The sequence below is a fragment of the Malurus melanocephalus genome, unplaced genomic scaffold (assembly GCF_030028575.1).
Source record: "Malurus melanocephalus ecotype Western Australia unplaced genomic scaffold, MMel_1.1 scaffold_7, whole genome shotgun sequence".
Lineage (NCBI taxonomy): Eukaryota > Metazoa > Chordata > Aves > Passeriformes > Maluridae > Malurus > Malurus melanocephalus.
In genome coordinates, this window is record NW_026623239.1 from 4,641,739 (window position 1) to 4,653,836 (window position 12,098).

Here is a 12,098-nt window from a genome sequence, read left to right on the forward strand (position 1 = left end):
GCAATGCAAGGGAAGGACTCTTCTCCCTCAGCAGCCACAGATCGATCCGGTGATGAACTGACCAACCCCACACCCTGAACTGACCAACCCCACACCCTGTTCTCCCCTCCCTGCACCATCAGTGGGAATTGGAGAGGGAGTGGAGAGAAGATCGATGTCTTTGAGGGTTTTATTTTAATTCTCATTCTCCTCCTCTGACTTTGTTAGTAATAAATTCACTTCATAACTTAAATGGAGCTTGTTTTATCCATCAAGTGTTGCTTCCCTGTTCCTTATCTCAACTCATGAGCCCTTTTGTTAATCCTTTGCTCTTCTCTGCCCAGTGGTGGTGCAGGAGAGAGAGTGAACAGGTTTGTGAGTGTCTGGCATTTGGCCAGCATTCCAAACTATGACACTTTTCTGTAGAGAAAAGTTTTTTTTTTTTTCCTTTGAGCTTTTATACTCCACTCATTGCTTAGTAGTTTGGTGACTAGTTGTTTTTGTGTTTGTGTCTGAATAGTTCCACAGGTTCCAAAAAAAAGTTGAATCATCTGTGCATGAAAAATTAAATGAGGGCAGTTAAATTTGCGCTTYCATAGTGTGCATACGATGTCACTTGACATAATCTCAATTAATGCCTCAGTGTATTCAAAAAAAGAGCTAATTTACTGTTCCAAATTTAAAAAAAACATACATTTGTACTTCATGAAGAAATTGGGAAAAAACGAATTTTATATGGCTTTTAAAAAAATTATGCTTTTTAAAAAAGCATTTTATATGGCTTTTAAAAAAAATATACTTCTAAGAACAGAATTAATTAAATACATTAAGAATATTTTTTCACATCAAAATTACATTCTTTTTCCTAGTTTCTGAAACTTCAATAAATTTCTTTTTTAAACCAGGAAATCTTAAGTCTCATTCTCCCTACACTGATATGAAATGACAACATTTTTAATACCAGCCTAGGTAGTGAGAATAATTATAATCATATTTAGCAGAAGTCTTTTGTTTAAAATGCATGCTTTCTAAACTCAGATAATACACTTTTTTTTTGAGAGGTAATCAAATTTCTGAATATTTAATTCAAGTAAAGGAGTAAATAACTATAATTAACCATGTTCTTGTATTACTGAGTGCTGATAAAAATCTTAATAACATGTGGCGGTGGTTTTTTAGACCTTGTTTGCCTACAGTATTCTGTATGCTGTAAATAAAGAGGATGAAAATATGTTTATTCAATCAAAAATAACTTTAGTCCTAATTAAATATTTATTTTGGGCAGATAAAAGGTTTAAATAAAACTAACATTTATAGTGATTTATACTTCTGGGGGAGGTAAGGGGCAGGGGAGTGGCACAGAAATCGATCCATTTAATCCCCTTATCAGTAGTGGGACCAATTACAAAAATGTCTGGTCTTGAGAAGGTTGTAACTTATTCATAGCTGGTAGTTTTTATCTTGCACACAGATATATATGTGAAAGATGAGTGTAAAAATTCACTCATAGTTGCAGCAGATTGGCACAAATTTAACAGTAGTGTCATTTGTATTGCATAATGCTGTAATGTATTTGGGTATGTTTGGGACACATCAGCACTCCACAATAAAAGCCTTTGATAGTGTCCCAAGAGCCAAGGTGTATGAAGAAGGCATTTAGTTTCATAGTCCTGGCAACAGGTTTCACAAGCTAAAAAAATATTTCYGAATCTTTTGTGAAGTTTAGAACTGGAATTCATGGCTGGGTAATTAACCTGGTTCTAAATACTAATTTCCTAAATGAAACTTGTAAAATATTAAGCATTGCTTTTGAAAAAAGATATAGCTATAAAATACTGAACATGTGTTTTCGTAGGAAAATATATAGATAGTTTGGGATTTTTTGGTTTTGCTTTGTTTTTACCTAAGTTTTACACAAATAGAAATAAAATAATTCTGGATGTTGTTCTTTTGATCTTTGCAACTGAAATTATTGTAATAACTTATAGACTCATCTGGTTTCATAAAAAGGGTTATGATTCTAGATGAATGGTGAGGAGTGGATCAACCCCTTTAAAACAAACTGTTCTCTTTCAAATATTCTAATGACAAAATAAGAAAGATAAGATCTGCTTTCTCAGCACAACTAGCTCTAAAATCCTTTTCAACATTTTCTGTGATTCTAGTGGGTCTTAAAGTAGTTATTAATATATCTTATATTTTATAAAACAACTGCTGATTGCTAAAGGAACAAAATGACACATTCACCTTTGAATACAGTTGTTGATTCAGTTTATAGTCTCTGCTTTAGGTAATTAYGCACCAAGGACCAGATCTTAGGTTGGATAATGTCATATTCATTAACTACTYTAATAAAATGAACAAGATTGTTTGAAAGTGAAGCTGTACATACTCTTGCTGAGGACGGTACATTCTGGCCTGAAGGAATTTTTTTTTTTTAGCTCTAGCTCAACTGTATTTAAATGTTAATTGTTAATTCTGCAAATTTAAGTCTCARTTTGTGAGGGTAGCTTAATATAAGAATAAAAATGACTAGTGTTGCTTTAATTTTAAGTAGTTTTCTTAAAAATAAGGAATATATAAAATGCTTTTGTCTCCATTGAAGAAAAATCCTGTGATTTCTCTTTTCTTTTTTTTTTTTTCTTAGCATAGAAAAGTGTCTTAAAGACCTGCAATCTGACATAAATGAAACATGTGCTGATGAAGTACTACACAGCACAACTGACTGCATACAGTGGCTAAATAACTGCAATTTTAGTTCTCTCAGACTTTCTTCTACAGACCACGGAGAGCTGCTGGAGTTCCTCAAGACCCTGGTAAAGATTGTTTATTAAAGACTTTAATGTTGGGAAGTTGGTTATAGGATTGGAGGTGGGTGAGTTCAATTAGTTGTCTCATTTCAATCCTTACTGTTGTGAGGATAGTTCAGAAATTCATGTCTGCAGCAGGGTGTTATGTTTCCTTTTGATCATGCCTTAAATAGACAAACTTGGGACAAAATCTTTTCCCAGATGCTACCATATGTTCAGTACTGCCAGGATTGTTATATAAAACACATGTTGGTAAAAAAAAAATTGAAATTGCTGTCTTACATTTAGCCTGTTAGGTTTTAATGCATATGCTTCACTTTTATCAGTATGAATTTAACCCATCTAATGTATGTTATTGTCCTTTATGCATTATTTAAGCATAAACTTCCTACCTGCTATGTGGCCAGAGGGGTAGGTGGTAGATGCCCCATCCCTGGAAATGTTCAAGGCCAAGCTGTACTGGGCTCTGAGCAGCCTTATCTAGTTGAAGATGTCCCTGCTAATTGTAGGAGGATTGTACTAAATGACCTTTAAAAAATCCCTTTCAATCCAAATGATTCTATGATTCTACACTTCCCAATTAGAAGTGTGGGAGCTACACCCTTTGTGCAATCAAGTTGTACAGCTAGATGCAGCCAGAAATCAAATTTCATGTCAATGAAAAGCACCATCATTTTAGAGGACATTTTTATCCTAAATTTTTGTTTAAAATTTACATTTATATATATATATGTGTGTGGAAATGGAAAATTGAATTGGCGAGATAAGAGGAGGTTGATACCTCAGTAAATGGTGGTCTTCAAGTTTATATATAAACTATGTATGAAGTCAAAACAAATAAATAGTAGTCTGTGATTATTCATTGTCACTTCCATGTCATGGTTTAGTTGTAGATCATGAACAACTTTAGGCTAAGATTACCTTAATGGAAGAGGAAAATTGTAGAGAAGTGAATTGTTTTCTCTGGCTAGAGATTCATAAAATCACCTCTTTTTTTAACTCTTAGAACTGACTGTTGCTCTTTCGATCACCCTTGAATTTACTGGATATTGAGTTCTGCCCAATGAGGAAGTAAATTTTAGAGACACCAGGTCTTTAATGTTCATATGAAGTGTTCATATACGAAGAGTGATTTGTCTTCAAAGATGATCAGTATGAATGTTGCTGCTAATAATCATTACACTCATGGGTGTCRGAGACTGCTATGTGTCATACTTGATCAACAAGAAATTAGAGAATCCCAGAAAAARCTGACTAAGAAGTTTTTGACTTCAGAAGTCTTCTGTTATTGCTCTTAGTCTTACTAAGCAAGTTAGATTCTTACTGAATTCCCTCAGGAAAATGGCATGGCATGGCAATGGTGACTTATTTTTGTCCATTCCCTGCTTACTTCCTTTCCCAAGGCCTATTCAAGCCATATGCCTGAACACCAGATGGCGGCATTTGTTTGGAAAACACTAAAAATGTCCCCATTTCTGGAATATCTTGCACAAAATGTGCTTTCTAGCTCTCCAGCTTCCCAGTAGCTTACTAACTGCATGACAATCTTGCTGTGAGCTGTAGCATGCAGTTAAGCCTTGAGAACGGCTCTGTGGCAGGCTGCTAAGCCGACAGCAAAGTGTGAGAAACCCGAAAGGCTCAATTCTGCACACATTTTTGGAGCTCAGGAACTTGGACATCACTCATGGCTTCTTAGATAATCCAGTCTGTTGTGTAGATGAGATTACAAATGAAAAGTGTATCTGTACTGTCGTATCCATAGTACTGACAGTACTACAGTCTACCTGTAAGAAGTTACATTCGCAGAAGGTAATCTTCAGTTCCCTAAACAGGTCTGCAGTAAAAAATTTTCAATAATATTCAGCATTAATGAGATTAGTATGATCTGACCTTTCTTAAATGTATATGTACACCCATTAAACTAAGTAATTTCTTCTTGCATGCTTTTAATTAATTGTAAATAATACATATTCAGTAATAGGAGCCTACTTTTTACTTCAGGACAATATCCCTATTCATTGTTATCCTTAATTTTGTGTACCTATTTTGCTAGGAATTTTTCTATCCTTTAATCTGTGGACAATTAAACAGTGCAAAGTTCTTTTTGGACTTTTGCTGGGGTGCTGTATTCAGGTTTATTGTTACTGTCATGCATTTGTAAACTCTTACAAAAATACCAAGAGTCTTCATGAAGCCTAAAAATGTTAATTATATGAAATTTTGTAGTTCTGTTGTACTGACTTTTAACTAAATATTCAAAAGCTGAATATGTGCACTAATATATTGTCCTTACATTCTGTTCCTGCTAAAATAATGACTAATTATTTTTTTAATAAAGCCTTCATCTTACTGTACTTGCTTGTTAATGTAGTAGGTAGTAGCCAGTACTAGGCAGTAGTGCAGTAGGTAATCAGGAAGTGATTTTCTGTATATTAGTGTTGTCACTAATTTTCTATGCTCATAAGGGAACTTTTTATGTTTCTCTGAAACCTTTGGATATTATGCTAATTCAGATATTTTTCTCTTGAATAGTGTTGGTTCACCTTTAGAAATATTTTTCAAAATAYTTTTCAGTATAGGCTCATTTTTAAATCAAAAAGCCTGTATCAATATAGACAATGTTTGAAGACACTTGATGACACTTTTCTGACCTTCACAGTTCACTTCAGGTAGTATCTTGCTGACTAACAGTAAGTCTAAAATGAGATTTGCAAGCTCACATTTTAAATGCTTTGGTTTAAATTACAAAGGGCTTGAAATAATCCTTAGATATTAAAAAAAAAGTTTCTGCTTTGCCTTAAAAAGCAGCAGTAGGGATTTGCTTGAAAAATCATTTGGATTCRCCATTGAAGGCATCAGCTACATGCACTGTTTTGACAGCTTCTCTTCCTTTGTGCATTTCAGAATGTAGTATTTGAGCATGATTGGTAAAAAACCGTAGCATTTGAAGTCCAGAAGTCTACTTGTGAAGAGTCAACTTTTCAATGCAATTGTTAGTGATCATGGTTTCAGTTTACACTCTGAGACATTTTTCTTTAGGGCCACAATATTTTATAGAATACTTGAGCAGATAGGAAAAGAAAATCAGATCAGTATTATGTATATGCATATTCATATGTATGGCTTAAGATTTTAATTAGTTGCTYATATTTCTGTTACATGCACATGCTTTTATAGGATTGCATTAAACTGATAATTTCCTTTAATATTTTGTCTTTTATGTCTTTCCAGCTTTTAAGTCAAAAGAATTAATAAGAATTAGTTTGAAATAAAGATATAAAATTGAAGAAAAATAGATAGTCTATTATTTTTAAGACTTTCTTCATGAGATACAATTATGCTCCCTGACTGTTATTCAGAATTATGTATCATAGKGAAAGTGCTTTATTTTTTAAATTTTTGTCAATAAACACTCCAGAGTAGAGGGCAACTGAAAGTTTAAACTCTCTATGGAACTGGTTTGAATCATCCAGAACGAAGAACTGGAGTTCTGATTTTAAAAACTTTTGTGACTCTAAAGCATAATTATCTATTGACAAATGTTTGCTACAGGGGAAAAAATAGTTTTTGTATTCAGAAATACTTATATTCATGCAATACCATACTCAAACTTGAATATTTTACCTCTCTTTCAAAATATGAACAAAAATAAAACTAATCATTTCTTCAAATACTGTAAATAAAATAAATCAGGATTTCTAAAGGTGGAAGGTAGCAATGTTTTCTTTATCAGCTATGTTTTATAGGGTGTAGTATAACTTGAAGACTGTGCTGGTTTCAAGTGGCTATTACAGGGCTATGTTTTGGATTTGTGCTGAACACAGTTGATAATGTGAAGTTTTTGTTATTGCTGAGCAGGGTCTGCACAGAGCCAAGGCCTTTCCTGCTGTTCATACTGCCAGGCAGGGAATCAGGCTGGCGGTGCATGGAGGCGGGGAGGGGACACAACCAGGACAGGTGACCCAAACTGACCAAAGGGATRTTTCTGGCTCTATGACATCATGGTCAGTGTATAAAGTGGGGAGAAGAAAGAAGAGAGGGACATTTGGAGCAATGGTGTTCATATTCCCAAGTACGAGTAATGCCTGATGGGGCCTTGCTCTCCTGGAGATGACTGAATGTCTGGCTGCCATGGGAAGCAGTGAATTCATTCTGGATTTTCCTTTGCTTGTGTGGATGGCTTTTGCTTTCCCTGTTAAACCATCTGTCTCTTAGCAATGAGTTTTCTAGCTTTTACCTTTTGGACGCTTTTGGAAGCCCCGAAGCGCCYGCAGATCCCCAAAGCAGGAAAGACACATGAGAGGCGCAAGCAGGTCCAGGTTTCTTCTTTATTAGTCTTCTCTTCCAGCAGCTCTTTTAGCTATAGTGATTTAGCAGCTCTTTTCTTCTGTAGTGATTTTCAGCTCTCTCTGCCTGTCCCTGACTGCTACTGCATGCTTTTATACAGTCTCTTATCTTTACCGGGTTTTGAGAATAAACCAATCAATGAAGCTCTAGACAGATTACATAGCCAGAAAACTCTCCAATGTCCACACAGCACGTTCCAGTCYCTAATTGGTGGATACCTTCATCTGTCCAATCCCGTCCATCTCTGTGGCTGGTTGCGTCAGCCCASCTCGAGTCTGCACTGTTTTATCTATGTCTGAGTCTAAGCCGTTCTTAAGCCCAACCCCCACACAGCTCTAAAACAGCAAAGGCCACGGCATTTACCCTTCCAATTCTCTYCCCAGTCCTGTTGGTGGGGGAGTGAGCAAGCAGTTTGATTGCTGGCTGGGGTCAAACCATGACAGAGATTCAGATAAAGGACTGGAAAAATGGCTGGAAAGAACTGAGTAGTTTGCTACAATGCTTTTCTCTGTTGGAGAGAAGCAATGGGAGGTGAAGGAGCAAGTGAGAGGGCTTCTAGATCCTTATCCCCTTAAGACTTGCCTACTGAAACTCAGAAAATCAAGAATACCACCAATTTCATGGAGTCCTGCTGCYGTGACCATAATATTGAGCTGTGGCAAGAGGAGCTGCCATTTGCTGCATGACCTCTTGAAGCTGAAGCAGCTCTCTCAGTCTAGGTATAGGACCTCTCAGAGATCACTATCTAGACTGAGAGAGAGCTCTTCAGGCTTGAATGAAGAAGGARCAGCACTCATGTGGTTTCACTTGCTTTATTAACTGTTTTCTCCAACCCAGATAGCTTCAATGTATATGGAGGTCCCTATATTTTTAATATATCAATCTGCATCTTGGTTTACTGGGATACACAGCTTCTTATTCTTCTGTCCTATGTGATCTAAGCCTCTTTAATTCTTAAAAAGACTTCAGTTTTAGTTCTTTAAGGGAATCCTGGGAAGACTATCCTTAGAATGTCCTTTTTGATGGCTGCCTGCTGAGTCATAGAAAATGACTGTTTTGTCAATTACTGGCTTGGTTTTATGAGAAAAACCTGTCATTATCTGTGTAAATCTTAAGTAATTTTTCATACAGTTCTCTTTCAAAGATGTGTGTCTGTGACCACAACAAAAATGCCACCAAGGGTTTCCTTTGAATTGAATTGAAAAATGAAGTTGGGTATAAGAAGGATGATATGAGGAATGTGAGTTGTTGGCAGAGGTAGACAAGAAAATTAATTCACATATAAATTCTGTTTTCCACCCTCTATAATTCTATAGTTCTATAATTTCTGTTGCTTACATATCTTATTTGCTGTTAAGGTAATTAGTTTTGGAAATGCAGTCTTTACTCTAGTATGAAGCTGTTCAGCTAATGAACCAGAATTTACAAAAATTTGTGAAATATTGTCTGATTTATGTTTGTTAGCAAAGCTTGCTGAAGAATGAGAAAAATCAAGAAGAAATGGTACTTCACTTCCTTCTGGATCTCTCAAGTCAGTGTGGTGTCTCATTTCCCTGTACTGCAAGTGGGACGTCTTTTGAGTTAACGTCTTCCCTTCATACCATTCAAGATGATTCAGCTGTGGATGTGAAATCTCTTTGGGATGATGTGAGATTGCATCTTAGACTATTTTTGGTAAATAGAATGCAAAGTCAAGAAGAAACCAACACTAATGCTTTACAACAACAAATGGAGTTTAAAACTCAGTGTCTACAGCAGCTTCTGTTTCTTTATCCCAAATCAGAAGTCTTAACGAAGTATCAAAATATGCAGAATAAACTGGTTAGTGATCTTCTACAGAACTGTATTTTGTCTAGTTGTGGTGAAACAAATTTTGATAAGGTGGTTCATGGTTACCAAAGTTCCATACCCAGACTGTGCACAATGATAAAAGAGGATTTGTATATACTAAGTGGAACTATTGGTACATCTTCATCATTAAAGTTTATTAATGAAACTTACCTGGATACCATTACTGAAGAAATGACAGTTCTTCTTGAAAGACTTTGTGAGCTGCAGTTCAAAGAAAATGCTCTACATATAGTTAAAGCAAACAAGATTTCAAAGAAGCATAGAGGAGCAGTTCACACTGTGGGTTAGTAGTTTTATTTTATATTATTGATAGTTAGATATTATTTTAATTATGCTACTGTTTTTCAATATACCTGATTATTAATTAAAATTATTAATTACAGCTTAATGTTTTAACAATATTACTGCAGTTGAATTCTAGACTGTCAGAATTGTGATGAAAAAAGTAAGAGAGTGATTCACATAACTTACTGAAACTTTGTTATAATTCACTGGATAACATTGTCATATCATACTAATTTTTTTCAGCCTGATTTACTCCAGCTGCTCAAATATGTAGTAAAATATGGACTATTTAATCCAGATTTAAATAAACACAAACTCTTTGGTCTTCTWCCCCTACTTTTTATTTCAAATTATCAGATATTTTAAGGAGATTATGTGGAAGATTATACACTAATGTGTCCATGAAACAGATACTGATTCACACATGAGAGCTGACCTTATAGGTTATTATGCAGATTCTAATTCTCAATCTAAGGAAAAAAAAAAAAAAAAAATCCCTATTTAGACTTTCTAGTCTTGTGAAAGTACAGTAAATTAGAGTTTATACCACCTGGTCATTTCTCCTTGTTACGAGAAATGTCAATCAGGAAAGAGTTCTGTTATTGATGTCGTATTTTCTGCATTTTCCTTTTGCGGTGTTTACGTCTGACATTGTTTACGTCTGACATACTAATTTCCAAAGGGGAAAATCAGTGCTTTGGAAAAAATCATACAGAATAGAAACTTCCATTACAAAATTGCGCGATTGTATGCAATTGCTTTTTTCAATGCAGTGTTTAGAGCATTCCTCTGTGCAGGAGCTGTTTGTTTGAAGCATAGCTTTCCATCAGGGTGAAGTGATTTGCAGACAGAAAATATTAAAAGTTTAGAATCATATGGAAAATACAGAAACACAAATTCTTTGGATTATGCAATGTAGAGAAAGRATGAAGGAGGTAATGATTTGTCAGGTCTATACAGAAGAAAATGCACACTTGTGAGTTTTAAAGTTAGCATGCATGTTAGTGTAAGTCAACTAAAAATTCCAGTGGAAGAAATGCAAAGGTAATTTTTCAACAGGAGCTGAAATATGGAGAAATATTGGAGCATATCTAATACAAAGGAAAAGGCATGCAGACAAGTTAGTAAAAAGGGTAATTTCAGTGTTTGTGCTAGTAGAGTGGAGTGTTGGTGGGAAAGAAGTAGTATCAGAGTACTGTTGAGATATGAAATGACAAGAAACATGTCTTTGAATTACATAATGAGATGGGAGAAAGGATTCACTGACTAAAAAAATTACCTATAGAAAACTGAAGTTTGTGACTTCATTTTTTGTTAGTCTCAAAACAGCTCACAAAGATAGGAAAGTTGAGTTATCTCTATTTTACATCTAAAACATGGAGTTTAAAGTGATCACAAATGTGTATCTCTGCAAAACTGCGCTTTAACTCTCTACTACAAGAAGGAAGAGAACAGTCRTTCAATCTACTGTAATACAGTACTTCCTCTACTTTTTTTTTTTTTTTTTGCCACAGGTTATGACTTGGCATTTTTTTGTGCCAGCACATCTATCAGTACATATTTCCAGTGCACATTTCTTTTGTCTGTTCAAAAAAACAGAGGAAGGTGAAAATAAATAAACTTTAAAACATTTTCTGCAATTAATTTTTTTTWAATTCTCTATTTTGTAAATATTACAGCAGATTTTAATTTTAATTGAAAATTCATTTAATGTCAAATTTGTAGGTGCAGCAGCTCTCTCCTTAGCACCCATAAAATGTGTTTAGAGTTGCTGTTTGTTAATATAATTTAATTCTCAAAATTACTTGCTTCACATGGGTTCKTGTGCTGATGTCTTCATATTATTTTACTTAAGAAGTTAATGTGGGAAGTAGGTATTGATTTGCCTACTAGTTTCTGCTACTCTTATTAGTYTCCTGCAGAAGCAGATTGCTATAATCTGCTCTTACATACTTCAGGCAGCCCAACCATAGAACACCAATAGTGACAGGCTGGAGGAAAATACAAGGTCAGAGTTGTGAAATTTTGAGTGTGATTTGGTTTTTTTTTCCATTTTGTGGACATGTCATGGCCTATTATTCAGTATTATTCATCAACTCAAGTGAAAATTATCCTTGTATCATTGCTGAAATAGTTGTTACTGAGTAGTTTTTTATATATGAACTCGTAGGTGAAGAATCTTTTCTGGAAAGAGACTTCTCTCCAGTGAGTGTATCAATATACTACATGTGTACCACACTAAATTAGAAAAAGGCCTCTTTTCCTTTGGAATGAAAATGTTTGCAGGGCAGTTCCCAGTGAAGTAACTATTTGGGAAATATTTTAAGGGATTTGTATTGCTGGACATGTTCTTAATGTCAAGTGACTTTTCCTGTTTGGAACTCTTAAATTCTGATACCTTTGTTGCCCTCCCACAAATTAGAGTGGAAATCTGTTTTTACATAGGTTAAAAGTCAGCTTTAATAGATTACCTTAACAGTGATACCCAGTTTGCCATGTATGGAAAAAAAAAACAAACCCRTGCATAAATATGGTGGGAAGGACAGAAAGAGACGTCTTTTTCTTAGCTGAAAGACAGATGTATTTCTTGTCTTTTGATGCATGTTGCCTCTGCCCTCTGGGAACCCTCAAACCAGCACATTTCAGAACATCAAAATAATTTAATCTATGGCATTCAATTGGGACTGTTATCCCAGAAGTGATAGAAGGGCTTGTGTTTGCTTAGCCCATCCTTAGGGTAATGTGGTTTATGGTTGATGTTTGTTGTGGATTTTTTTTTTTTGAGTAACTGCTGTAATTGATCCTACTATATAGCATAGGAAAAAA

At 35.0% G+C, this 12,098-nt stretch overlaps 1 protein-coding gene across 3 annotated transcripts in view; it reads left to right on the forward strand.

The window, feature by feature from the left end:
* The window catches only part of KIAA0825 (KIAA0825 ortholog), a 231,462-nt gene that overhangs the window by 43,843 nt on the left and 175,521 nt on the right, over positions 1–12,098 (forward strand). For all 3 annotated transcript variants that reach the window (XM_057372850.1, XM_057372869.1, XM_057372859.1), the window contains exons 3-4: positions 2,627–2,795; positions 8,601–9,270. In XM_057372850.1, coding sequence (XP_057228833.1) covers positions 2,627–2,795; positions 8,601–9,270 — 839 coding nt within the window. The remainder of the gene's footprint in view (positions 1–2,626; positions 2,796–8,600; positions 9,271–12,098) is intronic.